This window comes from Populus trichocarpa, chromosome 3 (assembly GCF_000002775.5).
Source record: "Populus trichocarpa isolate Nisqually-1 chromosome 3, P.trichocarpa_v4.1, whole genome shotgun sequence".
Taxonomy (NCBI): domain Eukaryota; kingdom Viridiplantae; phylum Streptophyta; class Magnoliopsida; order Malpighiales; family Salicaceae; genus Populus; species Populus trichocarpa.
The window spans coordinates 932822-955450 of NC_037287.2; the positions used below are offsets into that span (position 1 = coordinate 932822).

The following is a 22629-nucleotide window of genomic DNA, read 5'->3' on the forward strand; positions in this document are numbered from 1 at the left end:
AAAAAGTTAAAGGATTAAAGTATATGTTTAACCCCAAGTTTAGAAAAACTATTTTTTTACCACATCTCTTATCTTATCCTTTATTTTTGAATTTTGTTATTTCTTAATAAATATGTTTTAACGGGACATTAATTCGAGTTTATAAAAGCATAATAAAAAAAAGGAACAAAGAAAATGACAAATGATTATAGCAATGAAAGTGATTTATTTATTGGTGAACGCATGGGAAACAATATTTTCCTCACGTATTATAAAATATTTCTTAATAAATGACTTAACTTGGTGAATCAATCCAATGATTTAAGGCCAGGTTTAGGGCGAGCCAATGCAAAAACCACGTCTTTTTTATCTCAAAACAATTTTCAAAGGCTTTTTTTTTTTACTACCACGTGTCAACACACCCCGCTTGCAATCCACAACACGGCCTTTACAAGATTGATTTCTTGGGTTTTGGCTGCTAGTTGTAATAGTATTATTGTATTTTACGTGGGTTACAAGCAAAATCATATGCCAATGATCCACACCAGTGCATCAAGTATGTAGTAGTGGTTGGTTGTTTCCTGTCTCGAGTAAAAAGATATAATTGTATAGTTATGGTGTTCCTTATCTTTTTTATTTGAAGAGAATAAAATTTTATTTTAAAATTATTCAAGAGATAATTTATTTTTGTGTCTCCAAAACTTCAAAGATAACGAGAACTATAAAGAGTCCTATTCTTGTGTTTTTTTTTCGTTTTGAAATTATATAAAATTATTTTATCTATAAATTTATTTTTATATAGTTATCTCTTTAAAATCAGTAAGAAGCATTATAGTGATCACCAAGGGATGATAATCATGATATAGTTAAAAATAATTAGATAAATCCTGAGGGGTGTAGCTCACTGATCAGGTCCTAAGTTTACTTCTTAGAGATCACCAGTTCGAGTCTTACAAACCTCAGGACCACTGGAGGCTTACATGGTCGTTAACTTCATGGCTCGTGGAATTAGTCGAGGTGCGCGCAAGCCGGCCCGGATACCCACGTTAATAAAAAAAAATTAGATAAAGAAAATATAAATAAATCTCATGCACTGTGTTATGGATAAAAAATGGTCTAATTCATCAGCAATAACCCCCCTTTGTTCACAATCAAAACGAGGTTATACAAAAATAGGAAAAAAATTAAAATGTTTATGTTCAAATAAAAAGTTCTAGATTCTAATACGTCTTTGGGTTTTTTTTTATGGTGAAAAAAGTGTAGCCGTATATTATTATGTTTTGGGTTTAAAAAAATAAATAAATAAAGAATAAATCACAATTTGATTTGACTAAATCAAATGCAATGGTAGATGGAAGCTTTACATTATAGTTTTTATTGGCTATTTAACTCGTGCTTTGCATATCTTTATGGCATGTTTTTGTAAATAAAATTTTTTAAATAGAATTTAAAAAATTCATGCATATATCTAATAACTATTTATGAAAAAAAAATTATCAATCCTAATCTATAAGTTAATCGATCAAATCTATGCTTGGGTTATTGACTCAATTAAGTTCAACAAATCTTTTTTAAATTTTTTTATTTAAAATAGACACAAATAAAATAAGAACCAACAAAACATTAAAGTGATTGAAAAAAAATTATATCGAAACAAATTACATTGCTCAATTAATAATCAACCAAATATCAAGTGATTAGATTGAAAAATACAATAAGCAAGAAAAAAAATGGAATTGCAACCAGAGCCCAGTCTCTCGAACTAAGAAAAACTAGGAGCAGCCCACGTGCTTGGGTATTGTTTTTTTTTTAAAAAAATCTTTTAATGCGTTAAAAAAAAACAGACAACTCGTTGCTTGCACTGCCCATATTCCAGTAACCTTTAGTCATTGGAAATCAGGTTGGTCTGTTTTAAATCAAGAGAAACTCATTTTCAATCATATTTTGACAAAAAAAAAAACTTCAAACACCTTGTAAACATATATCCCTGGACTCTGACAACCATAAAATTAGCTCCAAAACCCACAATTAATTCAAAACTAGAATTTTTTTCTAGTTCAAATCTATCATTTCAAGCAAGTTTAAGAGAGAAAAACACATTGTATAAACTTTCCACATCAAAAGAAATCTATTAACACCAAAACCACTTGTTTTCGCGGCTATAATTAGTCCCAACTAAGATTTTTTTTTTTTTACTACTAGAATCCAACAAACTTTCTCTCTCTTCTCTCAAATCATGAAAACAAAAATGAAGTTTGAGATAAAAATTGAATGTCATAAGTTTATAGGGACTGAAAGTTTATAATTTTAAAAGTTGAAGAATCAAAATGTACGTTTAATCTCAAGTTTAGAAAAACTATTTTTTATTATATTTTTCATCTTGATTCCTTATCTTTGAATTTTTTCATTTTTTAATAAATATATTTTAATTGGCCATTAATTCGAGTTTACAAGGGCAGAATAAAAAAAAAGAAACAAAAAAAATGACAAATCATTATAGCAATCCAAGTGATCTATTTATTGGTGAACGCATGGGAAACAATATTTTCCTCACGTATTATAAAATATTTCTTAATAAATGACTTAACTTGGTGAATCAATCCAATGATTTAAGGCCAGGTTTAGGGCGAGCCAATGCAAAAACCACGTCTTTTTTATCTCAAAACAATTTTCAAAGGCTTTTTTTTTTTACTACCACGTGTCAACACACCCCGCTTGCAATCCACAACACGGGCTTGTTTTAACTATGCTTCAGGTTCCCTGACGACCCGACCCGATCCCATTTTTTAATTTTGTTTTTATTATGCATTTTGATTTTTTTTTTTTTAAGAAAAACATATTATATCCCTAAACCCTAAAGTTCAAAAAGGCCGATTTCGCTCCCAATTTTCAGAGAAAAAAGAACAAACCGCTGCTCCCTACCCTTCTCAATTCACTCACAGCCGAATTCAAATTCACGCGCAGCAGAAACCGCGTTTCTCCAGCAGCAGTAGGAGCAGGTTCCTTTAATGAGTTTTAGTTATTTCGCGAAACAAGGTGTTTAATGCAAAGAAGTGTGGGTTTGAGATAATGGGTTTTGAAGGAATTCTTGATTCCTTTCTCTGTTTTTTATCTTTTTCAGAAGGAATCAAAGTAAGAGCGCTACAGAGATTCAATTTCGTGCAGAAATTAAGCTATTCATTGAAAGATGCCAGCGCCATGTCTCAGTGAGCAACGTCATATTATTTTTTTGTTCATTTTTCCTTTTTTTCTTAAAAAAATATTTGAATGTTGCGTGGCAATCCAACTTCATAAGCAGATTGAATTGGTTTTTCATGTGCTTCAACTTTGCTCCAACTTGAATCGGTTAATTGGTAAACTTTTACTAAGCAGGATTGAAGAGGCACAAAAGAACAAACAAATCTTGGGCTGATGGGAAACAGAAACAGAAGAAAAGGTAATCGTTTTATTTGTTTCAATTTATGTTAGTTACGAAGATTCCAACTGCATTAGACCATTCGAAGTGACCTGACATGAGGTTGATTTGAAGATTGGCCTATGTGTGCTATGTTGCGGCGTAGCTATAAAATTAGTATAAGAGGTTTGGAATGAAGGGATAAAGGTTATGTGACTGTAGATTTTATATGGGGTTTCTTTTGATAGGTTTGGGAATGGATATTGATTATTTGGTGACTAGATTTCTATGATGCTGTTATTCCAGTTTTCACCTCAAGAAAGTTGAGGTTAATTTTGATTAGTTTGTTGCATGTATTATCAAGTCGGGAGATCCTAGTAGAACTTGGGTTTGTTTGGTGAAATTATTGGCCAGGATTTAGGTAAGCTGGTGGCTATCCATCTTGTTGGAAACAGAAAAGAAAACGGAAACGGATCTAAGTTCCATTGTTTTATTTGTGGTTTGACAGAATCATGTGGGGTATAGTAAGTTTCACCTTTGGGAAATGATAGAACCAAATCTGTTGTGTCGTGTAAGGGTAGTTCATACTATAAATAGGTGGGTGGCTATTGCTATCTTTGCACTCCAATATTTGAAGCTTGTGTGGTCTGTTTTTTGTCAATTATATTTCCTTTTATGGTCCAGGTATTAGTTGGCTGTTGATGATTCCCTCTTCTTCTGAAGTGTAGAATTGTGGTGATCTGGTATGAGGCATTTATGACTAATACTTCACTATATATTGCTTTGATCATAGACCAAGAAAAGAAGGTAAAATTGACTTGGAGGAAGATGTCGCTGGTGACTCCCAATCTCTCAGCATGTTTGAGGAAGATTCTGTTGAAGAAGGTACTATATGATAGTTTTCTTGAAAATTATGCAGGAAAAATAATAAGTTTTCATTGGTTATTTTAGGGATGTTGCTAAAAGTAATATCAGTAATTTAATGCTATTGTTTTTAATCACTTTTAACATTCCTTTTGTTTTAGAATATTGACGAGAGGGGTTGCCCCTATTCAGTATTATTTCTGACTTTGAAACTTGAATGGAGGCTGAAATGGGACATATTTTCATAGCCAGCGATCACTTTTTAGTTATTGTCTTGCTTTTTCTCCCATTTCATCACTACCACTTTTAAACAATTATCAGCTACCAGTGTTCTTGGTTGTGTTAAGAATTGCTAAGATGTAATCAATACTTTCTTTCATGCTGAAGGTTGCTCCTAATAATATCCTAAAGCCTAATAATATCCTAAAGCCCTGTTGGCAGCTAGGAGTGAGAATGAGGCCTTTGTTCCCATTTGTAAGGTGTTTGGTTAACAAGGCTAGGACAGGGATGGGTAACTTAATACCTTTTCATTACCAAAAAGGGAGGTGAGTTTGAAGGCACCTGGCACCTGGCACCTGGCACCTGGCACCTGGAACATGGATCTCCATGATATGCAGATGGAAAACAAAAACATAGAGACTTGTTATCTTGGAATATGATACTGTTGGTTAGGTTTCTTCATATCAAATACTTGGAAGGAAATACACTTTTCGATAATGTAAAAAGACTTTTTAGGTTCTTTGTGTTTAAATTGGTGTATATTTATGCAAACTGTTTTATGGTAAGAAAATACAATTAATCACTTGGATGTTTTAATTAAATATTTTGAAAAAAGTTAGTTTCATTTTCAATTTGCATGAGATAGCTCCTCAAAAAGAACTAACAAGTCCTTTTAGAATAAAATGAAGATCAAAAATAGGAAAAAACCTTAGTTGAGCAATTTTTTTCTTCTTTTGTTATGCTCAGAATTGGTAGTGCTTTCCATTAATAAAGTTGTAACATGAGATTGCTGAGGTCTCATATGAATCACTTGTCTAGAGGGACCAGTCAATTTTTTTAAAGAAAGTATGAACAGTATGACCATATTCACACCGGCATCAATTTGCAGCCTTCCAGTGGATATTTTCATCAACTATCAAAGTGTCCATCATTAGAAAGGAATGATAGGAATTTTAATGGTCAGATTTTCTCAAAACTTGGTTATCACAGATATCATATCTTTTCTCTCTCATTCTGTTTGGCTTTTGGTTCTTGTACATGTGTATCATTAGCTATTTCAATTGGATGAACCAGTTCTTCATTGCGATTTTATGTTTCCCTGAGGAGGATAACTTATTCTCTCATTATAAATCCCTCTAGAGGTCCAATATATAATGATCAGTTGCTGGTTCATGGTTTCTCCTTGTGATATAATTTGATACCATGCTATGCATTCTCACAACTGTTTCTTTTCATCTGCCTTTGAATTCATATTTTGTATGAATATGTTGTACTCACCCAGAATGTGCATCGCTCAAGGATTTTTATGTTGCATCTTGCTAATATAAGATGGTTGATGAATCTGTATTTCCCTTCTTTTAATCTTTGGCTTATTAATGTTGGTATGTAGGAAATGATAATGAAAGTGACCTGCAAGAGCATAGAACTGTTGGCATTGTGGATGCGGATGGAGATTCTGATTCAGAAGATATTCAGGAGGCCTCCAACACCGATCAAGAACAAGAATTGGATGTCAAGTCCCAAACTGTTGCAAAGGCACCAGCTTCCAGAAGGTACCTTTGAATGGCACTGCTCCTTATATGATTGCTTATAACTGTTATTAATTACCATCATCATTAAGATTGTTTGGCAACTGATATATTCTATGTGGATGGATGCAACTAAACAACACTATTTCAACGGTTGTTTGACACATTTTTTCAATTCCTTTTTTTATGACTTGGGTTGGTGAATTGGTAATTCTTATAGTCAGAGTGGAATCTTCTTTTTCATAGTAATTGTTGTTTTTTGAATCTTACATGTATTATGATGGGCTTAATTTACAAATGAATTTGAAAAATGGAATTAATGGAAGAGGTATTCCCATAGAATAGTATTTGGCTGGAAAAGAATTGGTGTGTTCATTTATGTCTTCAGTTGCTGGCATGGAAAGCATTGAATGAACTCACAATGCATTCCATTCTAGAGTTCATTTTTATTTGTATAATGTTTGAATGAACAGAAGTTTGGTTCTTTCCAATCTGTGAATCTAATAAAAGGTAGATATTGTGTATACTTTGAAAACAAGTGTTGTGTGTACTTTGAAAATAAATCTGGTTGTCTGTACCTTTACTTGTTTATTACATATCGTTAAACTTGAAATTTTTGTGGCATGTAATTTTCATGGGAACTTGCACAAATTCACAGAGTTAGATTATGGCAATACCGCTGAAACCGTAAAATGAGATTTATTGAAGATAGGCTATTTATTGTAGTGCAGTCATGTCTGCTTGTTTTCATTCAATTTCTTGTCCCTTTTAATATGATGAAGTGCATTTTGGATAGTTTTCCCACATATTTCAAGTACCTTCCACTTGTAAAGTCTATACATCAACTTGATTTATGTGGCTGAGAAGTAAGTGAAACTTTAGAGAGACGTGTGTGTGATTTAGTGATGAGTGAAGTATCACCTAGTCAAGTTGGAAAAGACCTTTTGACTATAGAAAAGGGGATTGAAGTGTCAGCAAATTGGATTAATTGGTCTTTATTGCAGTGATGGCTATGGAGGTGTAAAGAGGAGTTCACAGGGGAGGGTAAAAGAATACAAAATAGGGGCTGAACTACAATTGCATTGATAGTGAGGTAACTTCAGGGGTTGTGTTTTGGATATGACCATTTCAAATGGTTGGAATGCTTGTACATGGCACATTGCTTTTAAAGGTAATCGACCATGAAAGTATGGTGTGGGGAGAAAGGTGCTTTCAGGCTTTTTCTTCATGTTTATGAATAAACAACTATAAGTTGAATGTCATGTTTTTGGCAAGTTCTAGGCAAATGGCATTTTAAGAAATGCATAATTTCCACTCTCATCACTTTGGCGTGTGACTCTACAAGTGCATAAGAAGAATCATCCAACAAAAGTCAAGGATAGACTTATTTATCTATGGCCAGCATTTATAAAATCTTGACCAAGGTTTGGCCAATTGTCATTGTTGTGTAGTAAGATGATTCTATTTCCCAAATTGTGTATGAGGTTGTGGATGATGCTGAGAGGAGAGAGAGTGAATGAATTATTTTTGAAGTTGTCTTTTAAACAAGCTTAGAGATGGTACATTGGAATCTCATAGATAATATGATGGGGTCTTGAGCAAAATGGTCAACAAGGGTTTGGCTCTATGCAGTTGATATTCTCTTTTTGTTGTTCATCACTACTTGTGCTACAGAGTGTTCAAATAAAAATATGATTGTTATTATATACATTTGGATAGTTTCATTGCTGAATATGGTGAATTATTTATTACAATCCTTAAACTGAAATGAATAAATACTTTGACTTCTCTATGGAACTTGTATGTTTCTTGTCCTCTTGTAAGCTTTTCATGAAATTCAAGTATAATTGTCTTTGTGCAGCTCTTTCCATTCTCACTTAGAGTATAAGTTACCAGAAACTGAGGTAGAGGATCTGTTGAAGAAAAAGTGGAAATATCAATGGGATGTGCCTGCTTTTGGCATGCCAAATTGCAAGTGGGTAGGGACAGGAGAGTGTTTTCTGGAGGTAATTTTCATACTGTCTGTCTCCAATCTATTATTTATTGTCTACATACAACATATAGGTGAGATAAAAAGAAAAGGGGATTATGGAATGCCGAGTGGGTGTCCTCCATTAAGAATTCAAGTAGGAACCATGCAAATAAAAATCAAGAGACTTGTTGAAGCATCCTTTTAAATGCATTGAAACGGTGCAAAATAAATAAATAAATAAATGACACCAAATACTTACTATCCCACATCAACCACTTGGAGGAGTAAATTTATAAAATTCTTGAAATTGGCTTCATAAAATTACTCCAAAACAAACAAATTGTGGTACATCCTTTGTAGATTTATGTAAATTATGAGGCCTTTTCACTATTTTAAATATGCCTCGCTATTCTTAGTACATTGTGATTAAATGGAGAGGATAAATGAAGAAGATGATGCGATAGAAAAAAGGGAGGTTCCAATTTAATGGTTTGTTTATATAGGATTTTTATGTTGTCATAATTTTTATTTGAAGTGTCTAAATATATGCCCTTCCCCCACAAACAGTAAATACTTGCTGGCCATTTAAATAGTGGTCCAAGGAGATATTAGTCATAAATATCAAGAGAAAAAGAGAGATGTTGGTCATAAATATCTATGATATTTTCTTTAATGTGGAGGGGTTTCTATTAGTCATTCAAACTTTTTAGCGATCCCTAATTTTCACTACTTCAGGGATTGTTATTGTAATTACCTTGAATGTTAAAAGTGTTAAGGTTATAGAAGATGCAGTTTGTTAATTATGCAACCATGTTCATTTATTACTTTTGTGCAGGTAGCTAACGTAAACTCTGATTGTGGTCTCAAGCAAAGGTTATATAAACACTGGTTGGATGTGTGCAGGACATCTGGCAACAATGATTTTCATTCATCTCCACAGAGATTCTTCTTCTCTCTTTGTAAGCCTCATCATGGTTTTATAGATTATCTTTATTTAATTGGCTGCTCCTATCTGCATTTTAATGGTATATATTTATTTAGATTCATGATGTCATAATTTATAAGCATCTAGGGTACTAGAGAACTTTATATCTCTAGTTTTCATATTTATGGTTAGTGAAAAGCCCATGTGCCTCAACCTTTATTTTTATGAATAATAGACAGCCAATTTTGACAAACATCCCCTATGCCATTACCTTTTATTTTTAAAATGTTAAATTGCCAGTTCTAGTGAACACCTCAATTCAGTGGTTTAAATTGTTTGAATTGTCCCATTTATTCTGTCTTTTGTGATCTCCTCTTTGAGTCTTGCAGAGTTTAATCTTGAAATAAAAATTCAAAGAGCAATTACTATTCCTCATGTGTCAGCTATGCCAAGGGTGCCTTACAAGTGTGCTGAAAAACCATCTGATGCTAGTAATCAGAACAGATTGGTGGAATACCAATTCTGCTTGATCTTAGATTGTTTTAGCATCACAGCATTTGACTTCTTAGAATGTCCAATCATTCTATCTGAACTTCATGTTTTTGTAGGTCTGGGGTTGGATACAGAAAAACTAGGAATACAAGGGCTACTTGTGTGATAGATATATGGGAGAAAGGAAATTGATTGACAGGACCTAGCACCTCACTAGGTTCCCTGAACAACGTGCATAGAACTCCTTGAGATCATGCCCTGGAGAAGATATGCAGATCACACCAAAATACTTTAATGTCAATACATGAATATTCCTGCAATTTTCTTCTTGAAAGCATGTAAATATCAGCATCCACATTAACAAGAAATATACTGCAGATCTTGATCATCAAGAAGTTTGAAATTTATGTAATCTCATATAAAAAAAATCAGTAGAATGTTATGGCTTCTGAACCTGGATAAGTTTTCATAGGTGTCGTTTTTCGGAAGTGCTTTTCTTTTATTCCTATTCATTATGGGGTTATATTAGTACTTTGGTGCCTATGTAAGAGCAAGTATTTAGTATTTGGTGCCTGTATAAAAGCACCTATATGGTGTTTAGGAGGGCTGTTATCAATGATCCATTTGAGAGTATTGATTTCATGTATCTTTCCTTTTCATTTGCGTTTCTATTTATACTCTCAACTCTCCTTCTTAATTACTCCTCTCGTTCTCCTATGCCAATGTTTTCAACACCCACTTGTGAGCATCTCACTTTGGTTCCCTATGAAAATATATGATTTAGTAATTGGAAACATATGATTTTTTCACATTTCTAGAAATATTGGTAGGAGATGGATCTATTCACATGTTCTAGTCTAATTACACCATCCTAATTAGTTTAGGAGGCACAATTAATAATGTAGGAATGACGAGAAATATGACATGTTTAACTTGATATAGAGAATGAGAGATAACCATAATTTGTCTAAATATAAACGTAAATGATGAGAAGGTTTGAGACCATATAGTTGCTCAAATCAGATTTTAATCCTTGTCAAATATTTGAGAAAAGGCTTGTTAGAGTTTTATCCAAAGTATTTTTTGTATGCTGTTTTATTGCAATAAGTACATGTTGCTTTCTCCATCTCTGTCATTTATCTGCTTGACTTAGTTTTGATGCATCTGCTATTATATTTTTTCTTGTTTGATGACTTTTCAATCATATTACCAAAAATGTATGACCATGGACTTTATTCTGTAAATAGTCTATATTTGCTTTCTAGTATTGTGCATAAGCCCCCCTCATTTTTTTTCACTAGGCAATAGCTACAGAGATATTTTGCACTGTAACAAGAAGCCTTTTTACCGCAAGGGCCTAAAAGAAGACTTGGCCATCATGGATGCATACATTATGCACTGTGTATGTGAACTTCCCTTCTCCTAGAGAGTTTCCATTATTTTTGTTGTCTAATGGTCTTAATTATTGTGAAATGAAAACATCATGCAGCTAAATCACATTTTCAGAACGAGAGATCTTGTGACCAAGAATGATTCAAAAGTGGGCAAGCATTGGGAGAATGCTAAGGATGAATTGCTTAGTGGAGATGAATTCCTTGATCATGGGTTTACTCGTCCAAAGGTAGTGTGGAGTGGTTTCCATTGATCTGTATGCAATGCTAACTGCATGTGAACAGTATTCAAGCGTTGCAGAGCTGGATTACAAATGCTCATAAGACCAATGCATCCCAGCATCAACCCCTGATAATGTCAATATCACTTCTAGTAAAAATATATCACTTTGACACATATTTGTGTATCATATAAATATTCCGATAATGTCAATATCACTTCTATTAAAAATATATCACTTTGACACATGTTTGTGTATCATATAAATATTCATCTTATTGTTTCTGTGCACCTTCAATTGTGGAAATTCTGATTCACATAGAGATGCATGGCAGTGATTGCTCACATACACATATATGCTCATTGTTGATTGCGGACATAACTACTCTTCACTTGTCATGATATGTTTTGCAATTGTATTTTTCCTTTGTATCATCTAGGTTTCACCACCTTTGCAAAAAGAAAAAAAAATAGTCAGAAATGCCATTGTAGTCATTCTTATGAGCCAAATTATGGATTCCGTATCAATTGCAAAATTGTGCTTTGTAGGCATGGAAAGACCTGGCTATATGAGAGCATATAGGCCAGACAAAGATCTCAATTCTGTGTGCATTGTAGGATGTTTTGTTATTGAGACAGGACCATTGTTTACAAAAGCCATTCTTCCCTTTGAGCCAAAAAAGTTCTTTAGCTTTCAATAAAGAATCACCCATGTAGTTTTATTCAAACATGTCTCAAACCATTGAACTTTCATTGAGGGGTACAATACAAAAATGAGCTTCGTTTCCCACGAGTCTTTGGAAGTGGGTTTGCCATATAAAATGTTTAGTTTCATCTTTCACATGGAAAATCTTCGGTTAGTTTTTATCTTAAGCATGTTTATTTATGATGCGTCATTCAATATTGTGTTTAAATGTTGGCATAGTTTTCTGGAAATCAATTAATCAGAGGGAGAAGCATATGTAAGTTTGAGGCTGCATGAAGCAATAAATTCTGTCTCATAGAGCTCTAGACCCATTATTATCAATGCTTAATTTTGTACTGAATTGGCTTAGAGTGGCCAATTTTCAAGATTTACAATTTAACGAGCTACTATCAAATAATTCATTTTCAGCCAGCTAACTTGCCTTGTAAGAAACATACCATCAATTGAAAAGATAAAAGCACTTGAATTTTGTCACCTTGTTCTCCTTTCTCATACCACTTATTTCTAAATCGATATGTTTACTTGCTTCTTCAGAAGGGATTGTTTTAATTCTGTATTACAGGTTTTGATCCTACTGCCCTTTAGAAGCATTGCAAATCGTGCTGTTAATAGGCTAATACAACTGACCCCCGGAGCTTACAAGGTGATAGTTCCTTGCTTTCATTAATTGTACTCATTCTTTAAACATGGTTTTCGATGCTATTTAACGGTAATATTTACTGAACTTGCATCACCAGCTAATCCTGAATACTTTGGGTGCCTGAATTGACATATAAGGTGGCCTACTTGACTTTCTGTCTCTCAGATGTAGAAATATTTGATTTGTAAACTACTTTTGACGTGCTGATACATGCCTGTTCTTCCTCTTACTATTGGTTTTTTCATTAACAAGTGTAGTGAAGGGCATAAGGTTCAATAAATGTAGCCCTATACCAAACTTCTCGAATAGGTCTTTATTTTTTACCAGTAAGAAAATTGTTTTTTTTAATCCACATTCAACTTAGTATGTTTTGAAGATTGATTCTCATATTTGAACAAGCTTTTCTAGGGTTTTGTACAATCTCATGAATGTAAGTGGTTGCTTATTCTGCATATGGTACACTGTTGAAAAAAACTGATAAGCTGTTGAAGATTTTATTTCCTTATGCTTAGAATAAAGATTTCAAAGTATACACTTTTCTATTTTCACAGGTTAATGTGGAGCACATGAGTCGTTTCTCTAACGAGTTTGGAAATCACGATGATGAAGACAATGTAAACACCAATGAGTTAACTGGAAGTGTTAAAAACTCAAACTCCCAGAAGTCCTCAAAACCACCTGACCATCAAGCACTTTTTGATGGAAATGTAGATGATAAATTTATGATAGGCATTAAATTTACAAGGTAAATTACTTTCTTGTATAAAGCAGGCTGATTGATATTTTTATGACGTGAAAAAACCATCAATGACTGAGTTTTTGTATTTGATTTACTGAGCAATTTGTTTTGTCCTAAATTTACTTATGGGAGTTTTCTGCTCAAGTCATTCAATCCTTTATTAGCAACTGCCTAGTTTGGGAAGGTGGTCATGATCAGGATTAGAAGTGGTTCAGAGAAAGGTTAAATGGATTTGGAATTTGGCTACCTGTTGCCAAGATTGTTAATACCTTTGCACACTTTAAAAAAAATTCTGAGATTAAAATTTTGCAATGATAAGAGACACAACTGGCTATTTGTATGCTCCTTAATTTTCTTCCTTTGGTCATTTCTTTTTATTCGGTAGGATCTGCACGTTCTCATTGACTATTTTTATGTTTTGCTATATGTTGAGTCAATTTGAGTGCCCAATCCTCATTCAATATGGTGAAAAGAGGAGAGGTTACATGCTGGCCTTTTTAGCAAAATCGTTTCTTGATACAGAACTGTTTTCAGGTTATTCAATTTTCTGCATGGCCTTCATCTTATGTAATACTTTTTTTTTGTCCTTTGATCTTTTGTAGGAAGAGCATTAAGTTATATAGTGATTTCTATTCCTCAGACTTGATAGTCGCTTCTCCTTTGGCATTGCTGAAGGTAAATTTCCACCCTGCACACAAATTTTTTGTTCTTTAGACTATTCTAAATGTCAAGGTGAAGGATGGTAATTTTTTAATGTAGGATAACAACTTGTTCTTTACTGTAAAACATGGATAAATTCATGGAAGAAGAGGGTATATAATGGTTCTTGATATCATGTGGCATAAGTGTTGTCTAATGGCCATGTCAAAAAGCTTTAGTATCCTTTAGATTACACATAAAAAGGTGATCACTTAATTGAATATAATATTTGCTTTCTTCTTCCTTTCTTTTTTGGGTGGCAAAGAAGATAGTGAGAAAGAGAGGTCCATGCATGAGAATCATTTCTGAAGTGTCAATGAATTCTGATTTAAAATGAGCCAAGGCAGTAGGAGTGTTAGAGAGAAAGAAGGTGGTGGCAATATTGAAACCAACAGTTTAACTGATTTTAAGATTCTTTTCTTTCCTAATTCTAGTATTTCTTCCTACCTAACACCAACGAGCCATGATAGTGGCTGATTTAGCAGATGCAGGCTACTGTGAAGACTGCACTCAGAACATATTTGAACCGCTAAAACTTTTATGATATTTTCATTCCTTTTGACCAAATGTCTTATCTGCTGCTGTTGAACTCATATGCCCTCTGATACAACCTGTTACAGATGTGGAATCAATCCTCTTGGATTTTGATAGGTCGTTATTATGTTATGGGAAACAATATATTTTCCAAGTAGAATGTTCAGTTCCCTTTCTAAGTATGTGCAACAAGATTGATGATTGCAATATTTAATGTTTTCTGTCAGTTGTTTGTCCTTTTGAACCAAGTTTAATGAATTTGGTTCATTTCTCTATTTGGGTATGATGCCTAGAGCTCCTCGTTCTGAGGTGCTGGTGGCAGTCATGATCTTAATTATCAAAACCATAATTATTTGGGGGAAAAACACATAAAAGAAAGCTTGAGATTTCATAACTTCCAGCAAGAAGCTGCGAACAGTTAAGCTTCCCTGCTTCATAAATTGAGTCTCTTTCACATTATACTCATGTGATTCTACAGTTTTTATGCCATAGATTAGCAGATTTCTTGTAGTTTTCTCTTAAGCAAGTAACTGACAACACATCATTCTTGTCAGAAAATTGAGGAAGCTAAACGTGACAAGGAAAAAGATGTGGATTATCTTTCTTCTATAGAGGTAAGATCTTTTTACTTGCTTGTTGGTTATGACTGTGTCCTTAGATTTTATAATATCTGTTTTTCACGATGATTAGTATGCTTAAAACTAATGGAAAGATTATGTTTGTTGGACAAATAGGTTCTTATCATTGATCATGCAGATGTTATAGCAATGCAGGTAGATCATGAAATATACTGGCTTGTATTTTTTTGGTTGCTTTTCATATACTTAGTAGAATGTGATTCCCATTTTGTTCTTTTCACTTTTTGATGAATGATATCCAGAATTGGGCCTTCCTTACATCAGTTCTTGAACAATTGAATTGCATTCCTTCTAAGCAGCATGGGACTGATATAATGCGCATTAGAAAGTGGTATGTTGACAGTTTCTACTATTTTTTCAATGTTGACTCTGAACTTTCCTATTAGATGGGGATGGAGGATTATGTTCTGTCATTTGCAGAATGTTAAATGATAAAATCTTAGATGACGTTTTAGAATGCATAGTGAACGTTTAGTTTTGTTTGAATTGAAATTTACCTTTTCTTCTTTAAATGCTTTGGCTGATGATGGCTGTTTTTATGTTCAGGTATTTGGATGGACATGCCAGATTTTATCGGCAAACAATTGTTTTAGGTTGTTATGCAAACCCAGGTAACTTGATTCTTACTTTGTATCTCCTACTACATTATTGATTTTAGTACTTTGCCTGCTTAATCACCTACAGTAAATCAAGGCTTTATTCTGAATTCTGTGTTGCAAGTGTTTTCCCTTAATCATGTAATTCATTAAGTGTAGAGTGAATGTTTGATTGGTTCAATTTGTGGGTTTGCAGCAACTTTTGGATGACATGGATCTATGATTGTAAAATTTTGTTGCTTTTAATCAATTATGTGCATGTCACTCATGCCAAGATACTACTTATATCACACCACCTCTACACAAATATTGATGAGAAGTACAAATAACGCAAATGTGGTTTCTTGTTCCAGACATTAATGCTTCCTTCAATCGTCAATGTGTAAACTACCAAGGAAAGGTATGCTAGTTGTTCTCCATTTTTATTTCTTGTGCTTGCTGTGTACATCGTGGTCTAGGTGGTGTTTTTCAATGCCTTTGGGTTATTAAGGCTTGAGAAGCTATTGCTGAATGGGAAGGGTGTATTGGAAGACAATTTCTGGTGAAAGTTTAAATTAACCTGTTCCCTTAATTTGTCTCATCCACAAGGGACTATTTTTGGTGAAATTAGAAATTTAAATCCAACATTGTTAGATATAGGTGAGTAACAAAGGATATTTAACTATCAAGAGTAAGCATAGCGTCTCACATCTCTCCTCCAATCACTCTTTTTTTCCCTTCTGGTGACAAACTAAATATAGTGTACATGGATGTCATTTGGCATATGTATCACAAGCAGACATACTGTCAATAGTGTGCCTATTGTTCTTCACTTCATTTTTTTCAATAGCAATACAGCCATACAATAAAACTATTTTTCCTTTTGATCTTAATTCTGATCATCCAATAATCTGAAATTGGCAATATTTATGAGGTTTGGTTGTATGAGTTTTGAATTAGGAGTTTTTTTTTTTTTTTTGTGCATCAAATTAGATCCAAACTTCAGCGACTTCTATCAAAAACTTGATAAAGAAAAATAGGTTAAGAAAAAGAGGACTTTAACATGAAACCTAGGTCTTAGTTTCCAAGCCAAAGGTTGGATTTCCATGGATAGATCTTAATCAGCATCAAACAGTAAAGCTCCGTGACTTGATATGGTCATGCTTTCAGGGTCTCGTAGCGGTCCTGGTCGCTAGTGTGACCTGACAAAACCCACTAATAAACTTTCTTTTGCCCAATTAAAGCTTATATTACGTTCTGTTTGGCAAGTTCCAGCAGGGATTGATGCCAAGCAGTCATGTTTCCCTTTGAATCAATGTTTTTAACATGTGATTTCCCAATGTCCCATTTGCTTTCATCGAGCAAAAGCATTTTCTTTCTGGTATTTTAAACTAATCTTGATATCAAGGTGGATTTGGTTTACAATGTTGCGGAATGTCATGAAAGGATCCAAATTCCTGATCCCAACTAGTCTGGGATTAAGGCTTTGCTTGCTGTTTTGCTCTCGTGCTAGTGTTTTTGTTAGAATTTTTCACGATATGATTATGTTTGCTGAGCCAGATGGGTTTTGATAGTTCAACATCATCCCACTAAACAGTGGATGACTTGTTTATTTGTTCCATATTTTAATATACTCCTATTATTTTTTTAATAAGTATTACTTTGCAATTTTTTTCTTACTAGTGTATACTTTGTTTATGTATGTGCTGTTACTCATTTGCACATGAGTTTTGGATCTTCTAGCAATAAATGCATTGTATTGTTCTTCACCTTTTCATTTTAGAAAATTGATAATTTTTGCTATCTTTTTATGTAATTGAAGTACATTTCTTTCAGAAATATTTTATTCAGCTGTCTTGCAAATTATGCAGTAGTCACTTTTAAGTAATAATGACAGGTAAAGTTGATATGTCAGTATAAAGGTGTTCTTCCAAAAGTCTCAGACCAAGTACGACAGGTATGTCTTCCTTGTCTCGTTTGTTTCATTGCTTAAATTTGTAGGTATGTGATGAACTGGCCACTTTCAGATGTCATTTGTTTGTTTGTCTTCCCTCATTTGTTTTCTTTCCAAGACAATTAGAAAAAGAAATTCAGAAAACTCTGTAAAGAATATTTGAAGTGCGGCAGAAATGAAAACCAATAGAATGCACACCTGGTTCTCCATGTTGCTTTATATATATCAACAGAGGAAATTTTGCTCAAAGAGATGTAGTTACAACAAGGAGGATCTTCATTGAGACCAGGAAAAATTGATACAGAACAGCCTTCCTATATGATGCTATAAAAAGTTATCCTACCTCAGAACAGCAGTCTCAATTTGGAACAGCCCTTAATTATTTGGGATTTTCTCTCCATTTAAATATTTCATATACTGACTAGCATAGCCCAATGCTCAGAAAAACTGCAACACTTGCCTTTCCCTGAACCTACAAAGAGCAGCAACATGTCCTCCATCTTATTCAGGACCACCCAAGAGTCTCCAAATTCCATTAGTAAATTGTTTCAAACGGCCATATTTTTTAAAAAGACACACACACACACATCTATATGTATATATATTCTGTTAGAATTATTGCATCATCTTCTAATTTGTCATATTGCTTCCATTTTCCTTAAAGTTTCAAACTAAACCTGTTTTATATTCTGTGGGATAATCCATAGCAAACCAGGAAATAAGAAAAACATAGAGCTGTGCATCATAAGAAAATATGTATACACGATGTGCATGCGAATTGATTTTTTAACAAGATGTGTGCATAATTCAGGTAACCTGCATTGTTATGGACAGTTGTGTGATAAAAGTAATAACAATGACAGTAATAAAAAGATGACGATGAAAGATGGGATCTGGGTTGCTTGTTAATGATCACATGTTCCCAAAGCTCAATCTTCCATTACTGTGGTGACCCCTTCTCTGTGAGAAGAGGTATAATTAGTGTACTGTTTTGATAGGAAATGGGCCTACAATTAAAATTGGAAGAATGCTTATAATGAAAAAGATGGTAAAGGCATTTCCACGTTGTAGATGGTAAAATCAAAAGTGTCTACAATTATTAATAGGAAGAAACCAAAATACAAGGGCGTTTTTGTTCAAAGTCAGTCATGTTTTGTCACAGAGTAGGTTAGAACTACATACATTTGTATGTGCTCCACACATAATGAGTTTTTTAGATCAAAGAATTGTTCATGTGATTTTCTAGCCCTTTTCCAATGGTTTTGTGCAGTTTTGCAATTCAATTGCTCATTGCGAAATTTAAGCTGTTCTTAACTGTGTTGCCTATTTTGTTAGAAGATGACAAGTTTGCATTTCTGATCTATGGCTGAAATCTGATAGAACCATTTAGTTTGGTTTTGTTGCTAAATGCTTTTGTTCATCTTCGTCCTTGAAGATTTATCAGCGATTTGATGCAGACTCTGTGGCAGAAGCTGACAATGCTCGACTTGACTACTTTGTTCAGAAGGTCGGTCTGGAATATATATATTTTACATTTCAACTGTGGATATGCAATTTTTTTTTTTTTTTGTGTGGATAGAACATTTAATAGCATCTCTCTTATCACTGGTTGTTTGCTTCTTCTAATGAACCCACAAGATGTCAAGATATTTAATATATTTTTTGTTATTGCACCAACAAAGTCTCTAGCCTTTAACTATTGAATTGAGGACCAGAAAGGCGACAAGCAGCAAATTTTTTTTTTGCCAATGTGATGGTGGAAAAATTCCCAACAGGAAGGGAAGGGATAGTTTCTAATCCCATCACTGTATAAAGAAACAGAAACCAATAAAAAAAGTACAACTTGACAGAAATATGTTACATTATTTTGTTAGTTAATACATTGGGGTTGCATTTAAGACGGAGATGAAAAATTGAACCACCCACGATTTAATTTTACTTGCATTTTCCCACCCTTATATTTAAGAAAGAATTGATGTAATCATAGCATTTAACCATCTGGAGGAACAAGTCATCAATATCCTACTTTTTACTTCCTGTTTGGTGTAAGATGGAGACAGGCATGCATCCACTGTTTTAACCGAGTATACATTTGTTGTATGCTAAACCCAATTCTGTGTTAGTGTGTGTACTTTGTCAGAAGTTGACTCATGCATGTCAGTGCACACACACTCTCTCACAAGTGGATGGGGATTTCTCAGGGGTGAGAAAATGAATGGCATTTCAAGAATTCTGTGATTGATTAGTACAAGATTCTCTTGTCATTTGCCACAAATATCAGGATGTTGATATTTTTTCTGATGCAGGTGTTCCCAAAAATTAAAGATTCAGATGAGGTAAATATAGTGATCAATTTTAGCATACACTTGCTTTGAGATAATTGCCATTGTTACCTTTACATGAAATTTCTTGCAGGGTGGGGTTATGCTATTTATTAGTTCTTACTATGAATATGTTCGACTTCGTAACTTTTTGAAGTCGCAGAATGCATCCCTGTGTCTGCTTGGAGAGTAAGAAGCTTCTCCTTTTATTTGTTGTTCCTTTTATCTGTTGTGTTATGTCTGTTAATTTATCTGTTGTGTTATGTCTGTTAATTTATCTGTCCTGCATTATGCAACATCACTTTCCACTATAGTTTGCAATTGCAATAACCCACATTGGCTTTGATCTTTAGCTACGCCGAACCAAGGGATGTCACTCGTATGCGGAATTGGTTTCGTAATGGAGAAAAGAAAATCATGCTTTACACAGAAAGATTTCATTTTTACCGTAGATACAAGGCAAGGCATTTCTCTTTTTAACTGCTAGTTACTTTTCTTGCTCCAACTATTATTTCTATTAGTCTTCTTCCAACACAAGACTGGTGTTTAGCATTATTAAAATCATGGATCCTTCTTTTTCATGATGAGTAGATTGGTGGTGTTCGAAATTTGATCGTCTATTCTCTCCCTGAGAGGAAGGAGTTCTTCCCGGAGGTGAGCATGTTTCCTGTGAAATTGGTAGCTTTGACTGTCATTATTCTGCAAACTAATTGAAGCATTACTTTGAAGTGAACTACTTTTTCACTTAGCATGGAATCCATCTTTGCTATCTCATTAACCTTCAAGTTTTCTTTTCGTCTTTATTTTTTGGTAGGTTGTCAACATGCTTGAAGGGGCTGATGACATGACATGCACTGTGCTCTTTTCTCAATTCGATCAACTCCAGGTAACCTATTGATTTATCTGGATCTGTTAGTACATTGGTTGTGCAGGGTTGTTTGTTTGTTTTTTTTTTTTTTTGTGTTTGTGTGGGTGTATGGAGGGGTGGAGGAGTGGCACCATAAACTGGTAACTTCTACCTCCCAAACAATGTTCACACATTCTCCGTGAGCCCTAGTTTGTTGATACAATCTGTTCTGTTTTTGGATGTTGTAGCTAGAGAGAATTGTTGGAACTGCTTCTGCAAGAAGAATGATCACCTCAGAAAAGGGTGTCTTTGTGTTCTGTTGAAATGCTTCTCCTGGCGCAAAAAGATTCTCCAAGTATGAAATACATGGGTAAAACCCTAAAAAGGTTCCATTGTTCAGCAAGACCTGGGCATGGACATGAGATTCAATGGGAAAGGAGCAGCTTAAAGAACTACAGCAGGTATGAAACTTTGCAAGAGGACTCTTCCTTTGAGATTCAAAAGCAGGAGAATAAAAGAGCTATTCTCAACAGATGCAGATAGCATCATAGATCATTTTGCTTCATTTTTCATTATGATCATCGTTTTCTGTGTTCCTTTTAGAACTTTTTTTTCGGTTCCTTGGAATAGTTGCTTAGGATCCCAAGATCATGCCTTGCTGCAAAGCATGTTTCTTTTGTATTGAATATCACCCGTCAAACAGATTTCTTTTTGAAGTAAAACTTGTCTGCAATCCGTATTGATAGTATTATATCTTCTCTCGATCATTATGATGAGATGAAATGAAATGATGATTAAAAAAAGCATAAAAAATGAAAGAAAGTGATTAATTTTTTTTTGGCCATTGAGGATGGAATTGAAAACTAATGATAAAACATTTGCCTTTTCCTTTCAAGAAATTAAAGAATAATCTTTGGACCTTAACCTCATTGCTCTTATCAAACTGAATCTGAATTTTATTTATAATTATTTTTCCATTCCAAAATGATTTTATTAAAAAAGAGTAAAAAACCTTTAAAATTTAAAGTCTTGTTATAAAATCTGTAAATTAGAATTTTTTTATACTTCATAACTCTTGAGTTTAATCTCCTAGTTTTTCATTGTACTTGAAATTTTTAGTATCCTTTAATATTTTCATTCGCTTATCCTATAAATACACTACTTGTTTTGTATTCTAGATATAGAAAAATATATAAAGAAATGTATGAATTTGTTTTTTAAATTTTATTCGGAATATGTATGTTCTTATTTGTTTTGTAGTTTTTAACATGTTATTAGCATGATCACTCAAATTAATTTATATTGAAATTTCGGCACGTATGAATTTCTATGTTACGTGGCTTGTATCAATTTCAATATTTTCTTTCTTTTCAATATTGTTTATATTTTATAGAATATATTTGTTTCTGTAACTTATTTTAACAAACTTACTTTCTTTTTTATTAATCAAGATTTAAAGTTTCTATATAACTAATATTGTAAGTTCCTGAAGAATTAAATAAATTAAATACAGTTCTTGAAGAACTAGTATTTCTAAAGAACTAAATAAATAGCAGTCTTAAAAGGTTAATTTGTTTCTTTTATATTTATGATTTTATTTAATAAGTTATTTTATTTATATAAATAATGTTGAATTTGACGAAATTTGAATTTACCACTCTTGATATCTCTGGGAATAATTATTTGTCGTTGATCCTTAACGCTAAGATTCATTTGAAATCTATGAATCTTGGAAAGACCATTAAAGAAGAAAATAATACATCCTTTTATGATCGTGCAAAAATAATGATTTTTATTCGTCATCATTTCCATAAAGGATTAAAAGTTGAATATCTCATAAAAAAAAATCCTTTTATTCTGTGGTAAAATTTAAAAAGAAAGATATGACCACTAAAAGTTTACTATATTTCCTTAATCTCGTTATAATTTGTTACACATGAGGTTGCAAGATTTTAAATTGGATAGTTAATATGATCTTGCTTTTTTAAAAA

The 22629-nt window shown here is 33.3% G+C and overlaps 1 protein-coding gene across 5 annotated transcripts; it reads left to right on the plus strand.

Annotated features, from left to right (window-relative positions):
* The first annotated feature begins 2801 nt into the window (after positions 1-2801).
* LOC18111188 (protein NUCLEOLAR FACTOR 1) lies at positions 2802-21389 on the plus strand. 5 transcript variants are annotated; one of them, XM_024597839.2, is made up of 25 exons: positions 2804-3015; positions 3101-3185; positions 3349-3415; positions 4167-4258; positions 5847-6009; positions 7847-7991; positions 8793-8916; positions 10676-10776; positions 10864-10995; positions 12254-12334; positions 12883-13076; positions 13673-13745; positions 14858-14917; positions 15038-15076; positions 15184-15272; positions 15488-15552; positions 15891-15937; positions 17414-17473; positions 18906-18977; positions 19777-19806; positions 19886-19980; positions 20145-20250; positions 20383-20445; positions 20606-20677; positions 20887-21389. In XM_024597839.2, exons 2-25 carry the CDS (start codon positions 3167-3169, stop codon positions 20959-20961), a joined length of 2064 nt encoding a protein of 687 aa, XP_024453607.1. In that variant the 5' UTR covers positions 2804-3015; positions 3101-3166; the 3' UTR covers positions 20962-21389. The 5 variants fall into 5 exon arrangements, with proteins under 5 accessions (XP_024453610.2, XP_024453607.1, XP_006389559.1 ...); XM_006389497.3 differs by having other exon boundaries at positions 3352-3415; XM_024597838.2 differs by having other exon boundaries at positions 2804-2978.
* The last annotated feature ends 1240 nt before the right edge of the window (positions 21390-22629 follow it).